We start from the raw sequence: 17,813 nt of genomic DNA on the forward strand, positions 1-17,813 counted from the left end.
AAGGGGAGCTGTAAGTTGACACTAGCAGGAGGCGGCCTACGCGTTCATTCTGTGTACAATTATTTCCCAATCAGATCCCTCGCTGTGGAAGAGGAGCGGCCCTCTCGAACAGCGTGCTACCCAGCTCTGCAAATATTATTTATATCCCAATATTTATTTACAGAAACATATTTAGTGGGTCAGTGGGGACTCGCGGGCTGTGGGGGGTTCATGTGAAAAGATCAGCAGGTCTATTGCCGCTTGCATAAATCTGCAGCTCTTCGCCAAACGAGCCCAGATATTACGAACAAATCTGAGTGATGAATGGACTGTAATGGAGTGTTGTGGACATCAGTGCTCCCATGTGTGCGCAATTAGTCTCGTAATACCACTCGGACTTAAAGGGAATGAAACCATATTTTACCCTAGTGTATTAGTGTAATATGAAGTATGCACAATACTATGGAATAATACCAAAGGATTCTCACAGCGGGGGCCTGTACACAATATATTTAGGGCTGAAGCCATCTGTCAACACTCATGATATGACTAACTTTCAACTCCGTATCTTTGGAAAGCAGCACAATACTGGACGGAATAAACTCTGGAGGAATTGAGCTGTAGTCATAATGTCTCTGTGAAAATGTAAAGGATGCAATGTTTATAAAAGCTTCTATTAAAAAGCAGTTTAATATTAATAATGATAATAATAGTGATTAATGATGTAAGTGAGGCTGCCAATCTGTGCCATCGTCCCGTCCAACTACCACCAGCACTCACACACACACACGCACACACGCACACACACCACACTCATATCAGGCAATGTGGCTGAAGTGTCTTGCCAAAGGACACGACACTGCGGCATCTGGCTTAAAGCTGCAATATAAAATTAAACGTGGACTGTATAACTTTTCTGCTGTATATCACCTCCTTGTCTCCATGAAAATGTGATAGCTTTGCCAGAAATGTTCCACAGAGTTGCATTAAACGTATGGATTACAATAGAGACAAGCAAGATGTCGTTACCAGGCAACCAGACTGATGTGGAGAGATGAGCCGCTAACAGCAAGATGGATGTTCTTGGACAAACAAAGTCATCTCGGAGGTTAAATAAAGGTAAGAGGTAAAGTAAGTGTAATGCCATACTTTGGAATATGCCAGGCAAAGAAATAACATCTGCAAAGAGACAAGCGTTACCACAGTATATGTAAATCCATCTAAGAGTCATATGTGCGTTTGTGTTGCATCAGGGAGGGCATCTATTATAAAACCCCGCGTGCCAGATGAATATATAAAACAGTACAGGGTAAAGACTTTGCTGTGAGGATGTGTCAGAAAAAAGCCAAAAGCATAAAAAGACAAGTGGAGGATAGAGTGAGGTAAAGTCAACACTCATGAATTCCCATCACGATGCCTCAAATATGAACACAAACATTCAGAATGTTCAAATCTGATGAAGCCAAAACTCACATGATTTGAAACAAACTTGTCGAAACAGATCAAATATTGTTTTCTCTTGATGCAAGTGAAAGAAGACAGCCAGGCAGCACACAGGAGGCTATGCCAGTCCTCTGTTTCTTATTACAATTTACAAACATATGTTCTAAAGTTCTTTATTTTGCAACCATGTTTTTTGTTTTAAAGGTACAGTATGTAAGTTTTGTGGTCAAGTCCTTCCACTTGCTTGAATATTCCACAGTTAAGCCATTAATCGTATATATCTTGCAGTTAAATACACTTGTTTTTATTGCTGCAAAATACCTTGAAATACATGTATGTATTCTTACGTTGTGCAGGCTCACCTCTCCACAAATCTGACTTGTAACTTAGCATGGTTACATCACCTGCTCGTGTCCATGGAGATACAAGTTAAATACCAATAGTGATATATCCCAAGCAAAGGGTTCAACATCTCCATAGACACAAACACTGCCAAAAAGTTAAAGTAAAAGTGTAGTAGTGATGTGACTCTTTGTATGTCCACTTATAATTCTGTAAATTACTCCTGATGCCCTTCCTTGGATGTTTTCGTCTGTATAATCCATAGACTGTATAAAGAAGTGGACTAAGGGAGTGTGATGTCATCCATAGCGTTCGACTCCAGTTAAATGAAGCTCATATAGCAAAGAATATGGAGCTAAGTTTCATATTTGGAATTCCGACCGTGATTATCATAGCAACCAACGAACCAATCCGGAGCGAGCCTGTTGAAGGTAACACCCCTTCCGTCCATGCCGCTGGTTTATTAGGGAGCAGACTCTTAGTAACGCTGTCAATCAAACCTGTTGCTAACGCTAGTGGGAGCGACCTTGGGGAAAGAAGACGCCTGATTTGTCTGTTAGTAATGTTCATATATTGATTTATTGATAAAATAGCAAAATAAAAAATACCAGGATCTTGTAGAGCGGGTTAATAATAACATTTTAAGACCAAAATGATGAGCCTGACAGCAGCAGTTACAGAGAGAGAGGTGACAGTTTTTCAGTAAAAAGTGAACTGGAGCCAAAGTCGATGGAGCCAGAAGCGAACCCATTATCACCTCCCATTCGGAACGCAGCGGCTAGCAGGTTAGCTATGTCTATTTATATACACCGTCTATGACATAATCTGAATTTACCGCAAATTACATGAAAGTTAAGTGGTAGCGCGAACAAAGTCAACATTTCTGCTTTCTGTTTTACACCATCAACACCAGTTACTAGTGAATTACAAGAATTACATCTTCAACCTCAATTTTCTCTTTGTGTTTTCTGTGCACATGTCCATTACGAAAGCTCATAGTTAAACTGACAAAATGTAAGTGAGTTAGAAAAACCGTGATGGATGCTGGTGAGTTTGAGGATAATGTTTCTGTGTAAAACTCCATCACATTTGCAGACTTAGTTCCAAACCTGAGCTCTATTAGTCTAATGACAGTGTGTGGCTCGTTACCTCCTAATGAGCTTTGTGTAATGACCACAGCCTAAACAACACAACTGAGACATCCCCACTTCAAAGGACCCCTGTGAGGGCCCCACTTAGCACTGCAGGACCGGGGAAACTTCCATTACTTCCATTACACTACAGTACGTATTTCGATTGTAGAAACGTTTTATTGTTACTTTGCAGTGATATCACGCTGGGGGTGTTCTACAGATATGTCTATAGTGCAGTGTTCAGCAGTTACCATTCACACATTAGCAAATACTGTCTAAAAAGTTTTAAGATTGTCTGAAAACTCAAACAAAAAAAAAGCAAAATAGATTTAAACAACACATTTTCAGGAGTCAAAACAAGCGCTCATGATCCTGTTTGATTTTCAACAAAAAATAATGTGAGTAACTAACTGAAAAACTGTTGGCTAATGCTAGCTTGCTTGTGACTGTAATATGTATCAGCTCACTTGTTTTAGTTCCAGATAAGTCAGCTCTTTATGGTCAGATTGTGTTAAAACAAAGCTCAAATTAAAGCCGAACAGAGCTTCAGACAGAGTAGTGTCTACAGTTAGCATCAAACCCATAGACTGTGTATATAAATGGACATAGCTAACCTGCTAGTCGCTACTTTCTAAATAGGGAGTGAACATGGGCACTACTGCTGCTGTAACTGCTGCTGTCAGACTCGTCATTTTGCTCTTAAAATGTTCGGAATAACCTGCTCTACATGATCCTGGTGTTTTTATTTTACTATTTTTCTCATTAATCAAGATATAAAAATGAATAACAGACAAATAATTTTTAGTGGTGTGACCCCATAATAGTATTGCACTCAAAATTTCCCATAATGCACCTTGGAGAGCAGTGGACAGCGCCATGTCTTTAACTGGACACAAATTAACAACAACACCTGAAAGCAGAGAGAAGTGCTGCTTTATCGCACTCTTGATTATGATTAAAACACTTTTAAATAAACCATTATGGTGCTACGTTGCTACAGTTAGCCGCTTACCTTAGCTTCAGCTTCAACATTTTTTGTCACCCAGAGCCAAAGTCATGTGACCCGACTGTAGCGAGCTGCGTGTCCGAATCGCTCAGAGAATGAGTGCACTATAGTCCGCTAAAGAGTGCAGGGCAGGGTAGTGAACGAGGGGGTAGGGGCTAGAGTGGACATTCGGACACAGCCTGGGATTACACCTTAGGGAATACTGATGACGTCAGCTGTGAGACAAGGCTCCTGTGTGTTTTGTCATTTACTCACTGACTTAGCTAAAAGTTGTACTGGGAATAAGAATGTCACAATATAACTTTTTTATGATTACTGCCAAACCAAATAATGTTGAAATATATAAGGTAATAATTGATTTAGTTTCCAATAGAATGATTTAATTAGCATTAGCTTTCATAGACATTGGCATACATTGCGCTAAACCTCTAAATTAGGGGTGTTAAACTCATTTTCACAGAGGGCCACATCAACAAAAATGGCTCTCAAAGGGCCAGATGTGATTGTAAGATAAATGTAACTAAATGTAACCAAATGAAATGCAAAATAAACCAAACCGTTTCTATATTGATTAAATTGCATATGGATTTACATAAATATGAAAAAAATGCTGTGTAAATATGTATCCCCTCATAAACTGATATTTTAAGACAGACATACCTTTTAATTTACTTTGTCGCGGGCCACATAAAATGATGTGGCGGGCGACATTTTGCCCACGGGCCTTGAGTTTGACACGTGTGCTCTAAATGATCACTTAAGTCTTTTGGACCAGAGCAAACTCAAGGATGATTTGAGTTCATTGAGAGGAAATGCAACGTCTCACTTTTCAAAACAGTCTCGGAGCAGCAGACGCCACTGGACGCCGTGAAACGCTAAACCCGCTTTTGGCCTGGAATCGCTGATCTGCACAAACAAACAGAAGCCTTTCCGAAGCACCGGAATAACGCTCAGCTCCCGGCTCACTGTTTGGAGCGGCCTGGTGAAAAGTTTAGGAGCAAAAGGGACGTTTGAGGAGATGCTGTCGGCTCCTACACCTCCATCAGACACGGGTCTCTAAGGGACCATCAAAGTTTGACTGATTTCAGCTGGAAAGAGAGGAGAAGGAGGGAGAGAGGGGGCTGGAGAAGGAGAGAGGGGAAGATCGATGGAGAGAGGAAGGGAGAGAGAGAAGAGGGGAGAATAATATACAGAAAAATAGATAGATAGTCAGAGGGAGAGGAGACAGGAGGGAGAAAGAAAGAAAAACTAAGAGCGTGAAGGATGGCAGGGGGAGAGAAGAGAGGAGAAAGGGAGCAGAAAGGGGAGAAAGTGAAGGTAAATGAGAGGATAGATAAATAGAGAGAGAAGAGAGAGTAAGAGAAAAGAGAGGAGAGAGGGATAGAAAGAGTAAGAGGAGCTGGAAAAAGTGAGCAGATAAAGGGTGAGGATGAAAAGAGTAAGAGAAAAGAAGACAGAGAAAGGGAGAGAGAGATAGAAAAGTAGATAGAGGGAGGGAGAGAGGACAAGAGAGAGAGAAGAGGGGAGAAAGAGGAAGAGAGAAGAAAGGTTAGAGAGAGAGGGGTACAGAGAGAATGTGAGAGAAGTTAGTGGTGAGAGAGGATTGACAGAGAAAGAGAGGGATGGTAGACAGAGCAGAGTAGAAAGGAAAAAAGAGAGAGGGAGAAAGAGTGGGAAAGGAGAGAGAAAAACTAAGAGGGATGAGGGCTGGAGGAGAAAGAGCGAGAGAAGAAAGTGAGCAGAAAGAGAGGGAGAATGAAAGAGAAAAGGGGGAAGTAGGGAGATAGAGAAGATAGGATAGATGAATAAAGAGAGAAAGAGAGGGAAGGGGTGGGGAAAGTGAGCAGAGAGAGGAAGGAGAGTAGGAGGAAAGGAATGATCGAGGAGATGGAGCAGAGAAAGGGGGAGGGCAAGAGAGAAAGAGAGAGAGATTAAAAGAAGAGAGAGAGGAATAGAGAGAGAAAGAGAGAGTAGGGGCACAGAAACAGGGAAAGAAGAAAGTGACCAGAAAGAGGGGGAGTAAAAATAAACAACAGAGGGTGGAGAAGAGGGAAGAGAATAAGAGAAAATGGAGGAGAGAGGATAGAGGGATAGAAAGAGAAATAGGGAGTGGAGAAAGTGACTAGAGAAAGGCTGAGAATGAAAAGAAAGGAAAGCGAGAAGGGGGGAAAGGGTAAGAGAGAAAAGGGTGAGAGATCAGAGGAAGTGTGTGTGTGAGAGAGAGAGAGAGAGGGTAAGTGGAGAAAGAGGAGAAGCTGACCGGGGAGACGGGGGGAGCAGCGGAGGAAATGAGACAGAGGAATAGAGAGTGAGAGAGAGTGAGAGAGAGAAAGAGAGAGGAGAAGCTGACTGGGGAGAGGAGGAGCGAGATGGAGGAAGTGAGACAGAGGAAGAGAGAGAGAGAAAGAGTGTGAGCGGAGAAAATAGGAGAAGCTGACCGGGAGGAAGGGGAGAGCAGTGGAAGGAGTGAGACAGAGAGGAATAGAGAAAGAGAGAGAGAGAGAAAGAGGAGAAGCTTACTGGGGAGAAGGGAAGAGAGCTAGAGGAAGTGAGACAGAGGAATAGAGAGAGAAAGAGGGTGAGCGTAGAAAGAGGAGAAGCTGACGAGGAGAGGGGGAGCAAGAAGGAGGAACTGAGCCAGAAGAAAAGAGAGAGAGAGAAAGAGGGTGAGTGGAGAAAGAGGCGAAGTTGATTGGGGAGAGTGGGAGCAAGATGGAGGAAATGCAACAGAGGAATAGTGAGAGAGAGAGACAGAGAGGGTGAGGAGAGAAAGAGGAGAAGCTGACACGGGAGAGGGGGAGAGCAGCGGAGGAGAAGTGGATACTTTAACCCGACTCCTGCTGCTTCCTTCAACACTTCTGCCCTCGAAACGGAAAGGACCGACCACAGAGCGCAGGCAGCTACGACTATTAACGTCTCAAATCATTAACACCCACGTTTGCACCGGGAAATACACAGGCGTAAAAACTCTGTCAAATGTGTCGTCTGCACGCTACTTTATGGTTCCTCCAACAAAATGGGACAAATGTAACTTCTCTAATAAAGTAGAGACACTGACAACACCACAAGTTATCCAACATATGTATATTTATATTTTTTTTGTTTTGATTAATAAGATAAGCTGTACTTTTAGGTTACCGGACAAAACTAAAATCTGAACATTAAACTGAAACAACAACTTTGCCGATGGGAAAAAAAAAAAGAAAAAAAAAATTAAAGACTTTTCTGGTGGATGGGTCTGATCTGTGGAGAGGCGTGCTTTTCAATGTATTTTTCTAGCACAAAAAAAACATGTAATTAAAAAAAAAATGCATTTGGATTCACTGATTCTATATAAATTATGTTAAATGCCATACTGTGGGACGTTTCAGGCAAAGCAATAACATCTCCATGGTAACGAGCAGGTGGCGCAAAAGAAAAGATGCGAAATGTCCCTTTAAAAGCCTCGCTCGTACAGGCCCTGTCCATCAGTCCATGTTTTAAAACAGTGGCCGTTACAAAACCAGTGAATCCTCTTGGTGCTCGTATCACAAATAACCACACACATATTGATTTAGTTTTCCAATTTCACTTCACCGCATAATTTTAGAGCCAGTGATGGGAAAAGGTTTTGAAACACTTCGGCAGGAAATCCACAAATGCAAATGAAGCAGCTGTAAATTGATCCCAGGACACTGAACGTTCGAGTGAAATCTCCGGAGACGGGGCAGGATTTAGGGCGAAGTGGACGCTGTGTTTTAACAACTGTGAACGAGCTAATGAGTTCAGGCCATTCCACCAGAGCTACGATCCAACATGGCCGCCGGGTCAAACTGCTACAGGCTGAAAGGGAAATCCCAGGTCCCATATAAACAGAAGGGAGGGTCTCTGAGAATGAGAACCAACCAGTTAGTTCTCAGTATTCCCATGTACTATTGTGTCTGTGCAGTTATAGTGACTGGCAACATGAGGAAGGCACCATGCTGATTTATAGGAACAAACCTACGAGAATACTTGGACTAGATATAGAAGGAACCAAATGAAATCAGTTATATAATAGTATCATTGCAACCTGGCTAACATGAACCAGATTTATTTGTGTAGGACTCTGAATTGAGTTGTAATAGTTCTAATTGAGATAAAACAGACCAAAGTACAAGTCACTGGCACTTCAATGGCTCCTATAATTCTTAAGTTGCTCACCCAATTTTGGCAGTAGATAAACTGACCCTTCTGAAATTTTTGGCGATATATACGGTTCTAATTGTTCACTTACACTTGAACTTCTCACTACTTAAATTAGGGGAAGTAAAAATGACCTAATGTTTAATAATAATGTTTTTTAAGTGTCCACCATTTTCGGTTTGGCCCTGAATAGCCCGATCCAACACACTTTGCAGAACATTTGAAAGCATTTCTGGCCTTATGGCTCTTATTTGATGCTCGGTATTACGTTTTAAGTCATTTATTGTCTGAGGTTTATTCACAAACACCTTTTCTTTAAGATCGCCCCACAGGAAGAAATCGGGACTAGTCAGGTCTGTGGAGATCACATACTGCCCCCTGTCTTTGAAAAACACTTATTATTCCTTTAATGGCATTTACGCTCGGGGCATCTCTGGTATTAAAATGTCGACAGTGACCCATGTGACTCAAAGTATCACTGTACAATGAGGGTTCATTCCTCGGTGCTGTATTTGCTCATATTAATGTTGGAAGAGTAGTTCTAAATGCTCTGAAACAATAAAAGAAAAATATTTAGAAACAGATTTTTTTTCAACTGTCACTCTGTACATCCATGTTCGCTTTGGTTTGTTTGGGCGCTCAGAACGCTCAAACAACATTGCTGCCATGAGACTGGTCTAAACCATTGCTGGCCCAGAAAAATACAACAGCAGGAGCCTGGCCAGATGAATTCTTGTAAGTTTGTGAACTCACAATAGCAGCTAATCAAATTTAGCTCTAGTTTGAGGCAAATTCAGTCACGGTCTAGTCCTGGTGGTAGTTGGAAAACAAAATATTTGATGAAATGGAATTTGATATGAAAAGTTTAACAATAAGTGTCCTATGGTTTGTTGTTCAATCACCTGAGACAGCAGTAGTAACATCGGGTAGTACATCTTCAGCACGAGTTCAATAGGACACAATTGGAAACACATTTTGTTTTGTCGGTGAGCTCACGTTGGCCTTTTCCTCTCTCAGTATGGGGCAGGTTTACAGTGTCATCATCATTTTCAAGGTTTGATAAACAGCTGTATCCCAGTGGCGTGAGGAATACTGTCTGGAAGTTTAGTTTTATTGGCAATAAAATTCTCAACAGTTAGTATAGAGGTGTGAATCAATCTTTTGGACAAGGCTTTGACAAATAAGCTGAGCTGCTGAAAACATATCATCTATTGGGACAGATGCATTAGATGAATAGATGTAGGTATTTTCCATTTTTTTCCTTTGTCTGTTTTTGTAGTACGGCAATCTACAATTCTCTGCTTGTTTATGACATCAACCACACTAAGTATAATTCAAGTGCGTGGGTTTATTCACATATGCTGACCTATCCTTAGTTCAGATGAATCAGCCAAGTTGATGGACATTCTTTGTTTGTATGTGCCCAAATATGGTTAGAAAGAAGACTTATTTTAAGATACAAGACCCAAATGCATTATCAGAATCTCTAACCAAATTATCGCCTGATGAAAGATCCTATCTCTGCTAAATCTGGATTTTCACAGTCCTTTCACAGCTATGTCTTGGCAGAAAAAAAGTCTGTTGCCCTTGACAACAACAACAGGCTAGCGTTGTTTCTTATATCTGGTCATGAGTTTGGTGGAATGAGTGCGTTAGTGTTACTCTAATTGTGGTTGCAACTTGTGACAAAACTGCAAAAACGAAATATTCAAAACCAGGCAGATAAGTAGTATTTGCATAGTTTGAGGTCCTTTGCAACTGGAGACCATCGACTGTTTATATAAATGGACATAGCTAACCTGCTAGCCATCGCATTTCAAATAAGAAGTGACCACGGGCACGTTTCTGGCTTCATCAGCTCCAATTCACTTTCTACTGAAAAATCGTCACCTCTCTCTTCGTAACTACTGCTACTACTGAGCCCCGTCATTCTGGTCTTAAGATTGGCTCTTTGGTTGCTATGATACTCGCAGTCGGAATTCCAAATATGGATCTCGGCTCCAAATCTGCTTCTGTAACCGCTCTAGCCTCGATAAGCTTCATTTGACTGGAGCCGAACGCTATGGGTGACCTCACATTCACTTAATTCACTTCTTTATACAGTCTATGCTGGAGACTAACCAGATCTGAACCAGAAAATTGTCAGGTTTTTGTTGTGGGCTTAACCTACCTTGCATGTTTTGTGGTTGAAAGTCAAAACCCCATGACTCGGAAACCGTAATCCAATTAGTAGCCATGGTAGAAATGGCTTATTTACCCCTAAACCTTCCGTTACTGGGCAACGTTGGCTGTATTTATGCCTCAGTTCTTGAAATGAGTCGAGGATCTTTTTGAGATGAGATATCAGGCATCTCTCCTTTGCAACAATACACAATAGATATCCAATGTTCAATAAATTTACATGGTCACCTTCCAAATAGTAATCAAACCGAAACCATCTCCAGAGCTAGGATACTTGAACTTGCTCACGACATAATAGTCATAGACCTACCCCCGTCCTTGGAGCAGAGATTGATGAGGTTGTGCACCGTGTCCATCATCTCCTGCTGTTGCCTCTGGAGGGCGCTGCTGTTCCCGGTGGCTTTGTTCAGCTGCGTCTCTAGCTCCCGGATGACCCCGCTCTGCCTCCCCACCAGGGTCTGCAGACTTCCCTTCTCCTGCTTCAGTGTGTCCAATTCCTCCCTGTGTCTCTCCTCCATCTCCTGCATCTTCTGCTCCAACAGACTGCAAATCAGGAATAGCACGAAAAGGTCAAGGAAAGTTTGCGATGGAAGATGGGAAATCCCTGAATTATGACTTGAGTCTTTGCAAATCTTTTGGCACGAGTTTGTTTGTCGGACGACGTCTAAGTATTTAATGAAGTTTTGATATCAGTGATTTACAGATTAAATAACTTGGATTTCCATATTTTCGCAGCCAGTGTACAGTTTTCATTAACATTCCTCGGAGCGTGCATGCTGTGATGGATTGGGCCAACAACTCCGATCAGAATGACAAAGTATGTTCCATTTGTTTGACTTGACTGGAATTTCCTATTGTGTAACATGGGACATACCAACACAGTCTTTACAATACAAAAAATATCACATACCAAAAACAGCACGTCTAACAGGTGTTCAGTTTATGTGCCTGTCCTTTGTGACTGGTGGAAGGAGATGCATTTATACGAGAAACTGTATTTCTAACCTTTTCATAGCATATGTACTTTTTACTTTAAACTTATCAGCTGTATTTCTATAATATTTGACACTGGTGGACCAATATGTTATAAGTTGTACATTTTATATCGCAATATTCATCTGCATGTGACTGTGCCAAATCCTACACGTGTCACTGATTAAAAAAAAATAAACTTGGACAGCGAACTAAGTACAGAGAAAGTGGTGAAAACTAGAGCGGTATTTGGCTATCTTTAAGTTGAAACGAGTATACACAAATCGTAGGACGCAGTATCAAAAAGTGAGCAGTGAAAATGTGACTGTCAGGGACAACCCAAGCGTAAGTTTATTCTTTATCGCGAGTACCTATCCACTTTTGCGCGTTTGTACGGTGAGATTTAGGCTAAGCTACTAACGTTGACATGACTTGTAGTAGCAGTAGTAGTAGTAGTTTGTTTCCCGCGCTTCGATTTCACTTTTTCACCACTCACTTTTAGATATTGCGCCTTACGATTTCTGTATACGCGCTTCAACTTAAAGATAGTCAAATGACGCCATAGGAAACGGGGATTGATCTGCAAATGGCGGCTTGAAAATAAGCGATTAAAGATGCACAAATCACTCCAAATACACCCTGGAATGTAAATAGTGAAGGGAAGCAACTATAAAGCTGGTTAAAAGCTCTGAAAAGTTAATGGAAGATAGTTTGTACTCATCACTAAGTATCATTTTGGGATGGGAGAGGGTTGGCTGTGTGAGGTTCGTCCAGTCTGATTTAATTTGACACTTGAAAAGCAGTGCAAGTGCCAGAAAAATGTATGCATGTGAATACTAGTGACGTGTCTAAGGGTTTGTGGGAGCTGCGTTCAAGTTACCTATCTTTTCATAATCATGTCCCACGGCTAGAACAACAATTTGACTATATATTTTCCCTACTGGAGTTGACTTCTAGAAATTGTTGGCTTAAACTGAGAGATTATGTTGGCTAAAATACCTGTAAATGAGCACATAAATCTGACATTACTATAAGAACAATCGCATACTTGCTTTGTCAATTTGCTTTTTTGTGTATTTATGGAGATTTATCGTGTGGGAGCATGGGTGACGTTGATAATGACGTACAGCTACCCGTAAACAGGGTTCGAATAGGGCCCGGGAGAGATCGTTAAAATACGTAAACATGCATGGATCACATATAAAACTTCAGGCATGTTTTTGATGAAGAAACAACATTATAACATGTTGAAAGCTCAAAAACTTAAATTGATTTTGTATAATATCCCCCACATAGCCGTCCTAAATTCTCTTTCTGTCGAGAATGAACTAATACTTTTGGGATACCACAAATCAAACTTGATAAAATGGAGAGAACTATAATCCACGGCCATCACCAGTTTGTTAGACTTTCCGACTTTGCTTTCAACTAGCTGTAATGGTTCTCTATGGATACAGGCCACAGACCAAACCCATTTAAAACACTACCTCATCTGCGGCACTCCCAACAGACCAATCACTGCATCGAATAAGACGTGGAAACTCAAAAATGTAACCAATATCTGCTCTTTTTTGATTCATTTTGCAACATGGAAAGTCCAACCTCATGCATCTAGATTGACTGACAGAGATAATCCAAGCTTCTGGAAAGGATATGGTGTCAAATGGTGGGCTCTGCGGTTCTTGGTAGCAAAGTTTTTGATTTTGTTTACACCACAATGTCTGCAGTAGTTTCATTGGGCTATAGTTTAGAGATGTGACGTTCATGACCGAATCGGCTCTCTTTAACGGTTCGAAAAGGATCTAGTTTTTGAAAACAGGCTACTCTTTTTATTTCAAGTTTTTTTTGGACATTTTTACATTGCTTTACATTGAACTTACATGAAGATTAGCACAGAAGGAGAGTTGGCAGCATCAGTGAGAGCTTTTTGCAGAGAAATATATTCAGGATCATAATAATAATCTGTTTTTATTGTGATTATAATTATGATTGTGCATAATTTTTAAGGGTGAACACAGTCTGACTTTCACTTTGAAGAATGTAATCAAATCTTAGCCTTGGTAATCTCGCTCTGTGATTCGTTTGCAGATAAAATTAGTTGTCACATATAAATAAATATACTAAAAACAATGTCTTTTGAATGGCTCTTTGAAATAAACAAAGCCAAAAGATTCAGATCCCATAAAAAAGCTGAAAATCAATACTGTATTTCACGCAGTATCGTCTTACAGTGACTGAGAGGGGTTTTAAGGTGTGTTTGTGTTGTGTTTACCTGTTTTTGTCATGGAGCTTGCTGATCTCATTGGTCTGGAGCATCAGCTGCTTCTCCAGTTTGTTGGTGGACAGAGAGTTTTCCAGAAGTTGGATTTCAAGCCTCGATGTCTGATTCAGGACCTAGGGAATGCAGGAAGGGAAAAGGTTATGAGTTGATGCATCCCTCAGTTATGATTTTTTTTTTTCCACTCCTTGTATATCAAAAGTTTTAAATATGACAAAAAGCAGGATTTCAACCATTACTGTGCAGAGTGCAAATAAAAGTCAAAGTTGGGGGTGACAATAGGTCAGTTGGTAGAGTGTTTGTCCACTGATCAGAAGCTTGGCAGTTTGAATCCTGCTGTCAACATAAAAATCATTTGTTGAGTAAATCCACAGGTACTCTGCTGTCTGAATGGGTGAGTGGTTTCTTGATATAAAGCCTTTCAGTGGGGGAGGTGCTTTCAGAAGGTCAAAAAGCATTATAGAAATATGTGACCATTTTGCCAATTTGTTATATAACTTAGTTTGATTTAAGATTGTACTTAACAAATCTGATTCATGGACAGGAATTTGCAATTAAACTGAGCTAAACCAATTTCTTTCTAATACGTTTGGACCTCTACAGTGCATACTTGTGTCATAATGATGTGTTTTTATTAATGAACAATAAGAATGGAATGACACATAAGAACCAAGTTGGCAAGACAGTCAACTACAAGCTCCACAGAAAGCTTGCTCTGTATCGTCTACAGCTGATACTATTTCATATTTTGGTAATTTTATCAAATGTTTCACCAAAACAGAATGATATCCTCCACTGACTCATGAGTTCTGACTTAACACTCAGCAGCAGCACCCAAAACAAGTAACTTGAACCTATTTGCTCTTTCTACTGAAGAATTTTAGCAGTAGTCGTTTGTTTCATTAGCTGACAAAAACCCCAGCCTGCCTTAAAGACGAATGTTTACTACCGTCTTTATTATATTTGACCAAACCAGTCGGGGTTTATGGTGGCAGTAAAAGTAGAAAGAGCGGTGTTAATGGACAGTTACCCTGGGTTCACCTCTCACAAAGGCAGCTAACGACTCCCTTTATGCACTCAGTATTTCCGATCATTCCTGTTTGCTAGGCCTGTACCTGGGTCTCCACATCGGTGAGTTTGCGCGTTTGTTCGGCCGTTTGGGACAAGAGGTTAGTGCCCATTTGTAACATGGCCGCAGTGTGGTTGTGTACGGCGCTCTGCTGCAGCTGAACCATCTCTGTCTTCATGCTCTCCTTGATGTAGTTTTCAATCTGGAACAAAAACAGAAAATATTAATTGTAGATGGAAAGATTTGAATGAAAGCCTTCCTCGAATAAACATACACGTAGCAGGGTGACAGATTATATTGGTTTGCCCATGTAAAGCTAAAATGTGTTACTCAATACAAGACAGAGGTGAGACCAAGTCATTGTTTTGCAAGTTCCAAGTGAGTTTCAAGTCTTTGGCTCAAGTCCGAGTCAAGTCCCAAGTCAAAGACAGGCAAGTCCAAGGTGAGTCCAAGTCGAGTCCAATTCGAGTCCAAGTCGAGTCCAAGCCGAGTCCAAGCCGAGTCCAAGCCGAGTCTAAGTCGAGTCTAAGTCGTGTCCAAGCCGAGTCCAAGCCGAGTCCAAGCCGAGTCCAAGTTGAGTCCAAGTCGAGTCCAAGTCCTCTGCTTTGAGCTTCAACAATATAGCTTTATAAAAAAAAAGTCATGGTAACAAATCAGGATGTAACAGTATCCAAACCTCATGTCTTGACTGTCTTACTGCAAATCATTAGTGTCATAATCCTAAGAATTCAGATTTAATTTAAAAGTAGTTAATAAGAGTTATTTTGGGGCATAGTCTGTGCTGAAATGGAGCGAAGAATCATGGTTTATATAACAGCTGCTGCAACGAAACAAAGCATTTTAGCAAAGCAGCTGCTAACCCAATTTATTGTGACAGCCCCAGACATGTGTCGATATATCACAGTATTTTAGTTAATGTCATATCTTCAGTAGTGTTTTTCTTTTTTTACTTGTTTTTTTGTTTTTTTGAGAAGCATTAAAGTCTGAGTCAAGTCCCGAGTCATTGGCTTTCAAGTCCAAGTCAAGTCCCAAATCAAGTCTCAAGCCTCAAAATTGTGATTCAAGTCTGACTCAAGTCCAAGTCACAAGTCTAAAAAATGGAGTCAGATGAAGAGCTTATTGAGAACAGTATGTCTTGACTCAACAAAGAAGCAAAATAAAAATAAAAAAAATGAGCAAAGTAAAGTTAGTCGCAGTTAACGCTCGTGCTCCACAGCAGAAAGTTCCCATATTTGATTCCTGCATCGTGATGGCTGAGTGAGCTTCCCGTTAATGGGTTTCACCTTCCTGTTATAGGCAAACCTTTCACAATTCAAAAGCGTCTTGAATTCCAATAGCAACAGTGCAAATGTTTCATCATCCTGACGCCTTTCAGCCTCAGAATATGAGGATGTTATTCTCCCAGACAGGGGGCGTGAGACAGTCTCCATGGTGATGAAATATCCAAAAGGAAAATCCAAAAATGTTGCACCTGATCAACAGACAAGGCCCTATTCAAACCATCAGATTAACAACAGACTTTTTACCTGCACGTATCTTCATTGAAGGTCTACTTTATGTCCAAAGAATGTTGTGATGGGACCCAGTAAAAACCAAAACATGAGCAGTTAATCCCCTCCGATTCCCATAAAAAGGACACTCTTTTATAAGATCAAATAAACAGCTTTGCAAAGGCAGTCCAAGATTCATTTTAAATGTTTCAATCTTTGCAGTTTTCCCTGGGCCAACTGCAACTTTTGATTTAATGTTGATACAGTATTGTCTAAATTAGCATTGCCTCAGAAACGTTTTGATTGGATTTATCTTACTGGATCCACAAACCTGTTTCCTATTGTAGTACATAATAAGTCTTCTCTGTGCTGGTTTGTACAGATGTAGGTGGTTAGTTTGAGATGAGGGACACAGACGTGAACTGATTTTGTCTTAAACTTAGGGCCCGGGACGTTCTTATCTTTAAACCTTTGACCTAACAAATGACAACACTGATGGGCTTTCTCACTTCAATATGGACCATGTGTGTAATCAACGCATTATGACTACTACCCTCTATTGTGTCTATGATAGATTACAATGTTATGCACAATTTTGTCAACTCGGATTTTCAGCTGTTCAAAAACATACTTTGTTAATTTCATATTTTGGTAAATAAACTCAGCCTGATTTGGTTTTAAATGTTGATTTGTCCCATGGGAGGCCGGTGGTTTTGGACACACAGTGAGATGATTAAGTTATAAGGGTATGAAGGGGGAATGGGGGGTAAAGGACTTTCTGGAGCACTTTCACTCTTAAACATGTTTTACTTTGGCTCATCAGTGAGCTGTGACTGCCATGTTTGAGGAATGTAGCAGCCAAACCAAATCAGCCTCAAGTCTCCCATGTGTTCTGTCCTGAGCAACCGTTCCTTTACTTCACTATATTGACAATATAAATTAAACAAATACATCTAATATGAAATAATTTGATATGCATACTCATTTATACTGGTTTAACAGTTTACTGCATGGATTCATTTGGTCAAATCATTCATTGTTGATCGTTCAATCATTCATTACGGATCAAAACTTAGACAATTCCTTCTTGAACTCTGATATAAACTCATAATACAAAGGACATTGAACTATGGCATCTACCACCAATACAAATACCATTCACTGTATCACTGTTGTCTTATTTATTTATTTATTTTTATACATTTCAATACAATTCTGTGTTAAAATTTCAATATTGGTTGTTTGTGTTTTATTCACACCCCAGGCTCAAGTAAGAACCAGCCTTCTGATCCTGCCAGTAGTAAACATATTTTACTTTCAGTGGTTGCAGTCTAACCCCTAACCTATAAGCGTTACATTATATATGGAAAGAATTTGTCCATTTTGTCTGTACCTCCACAACATATATAACGCATATATTAAGAAATGAGTTTATACGCATGCTGTTTCACCAATCTGTACTTGTGCATTTTAGAGTTAACGGTTTGGCTACCCCAGCTTCTTTGGAACAGATAGACGCTAAAATGCATGCGGCACCTTTTAAGACACACAAAGCACTTTACAGAGCATTATTCATTCACCAAATACTCATTGGTGGTAAGCTACTATTGCCCTGGAGCAGACCATAGACATAGACTGTATAAAGAAGTGGACTAAGTGAGTGTGACGTTACCCACAGCGTTCGGCTCCAGCCAAATGAATCTCACTGAGGCTAGAAGTTATAGCGGCGAATTTGGAGCCAAGTTTCATATTTAGA

General features: G+C 40.4%; 1 protein-coding gene across 1 annotated transcript in view; it reads right to left on the minus strand.

Moving 5' to 3' along the window:
• The window catches only part of angpt1 (angiopoietin 1), a 102,508-nt gene that overhangs the window by 46,533 nt on the left and 38,162 nt on the right, over positions 1–17,813 (minus strand). Inside the window, exons 2-4 of the mRNA XM_033975802.2 lie at positions 14,614–14,769; positions 13,493–13,614; positions 10,559–10,791 (exon numbers count right to left, since the gene is read on the minus strand). Coding sequence (XP_033831693.1) covers positions 10,559–10,791; positions 13,493–13,614; positions 14,614–14,769 — 511 coding nt within the window. The remainder of the gene's footprint in view (positions 1–10,558; positions 10,792–13,492; positions 13,615–14,613; positions 14,770–17,813) is intronic.

This window comes from Periophthalmus magnuspinnatus, chromosome 11, assembly GCF_009829125.3.
Source record: "Periophthalmus magnuspinnatus isolate fPerMag1 chromosome 11, fPerMag1.2.pri, whole genome shotgun sequence".
In the NCBI taxonomy this organism is placed as follows: domain Eukaryota; kingdom Metazoa; phylum Chordata; class Actinopteri; order Gobiiformes; family Gobiidae; genus Periophthalmus; species Periophthalmus magnuspinnatus.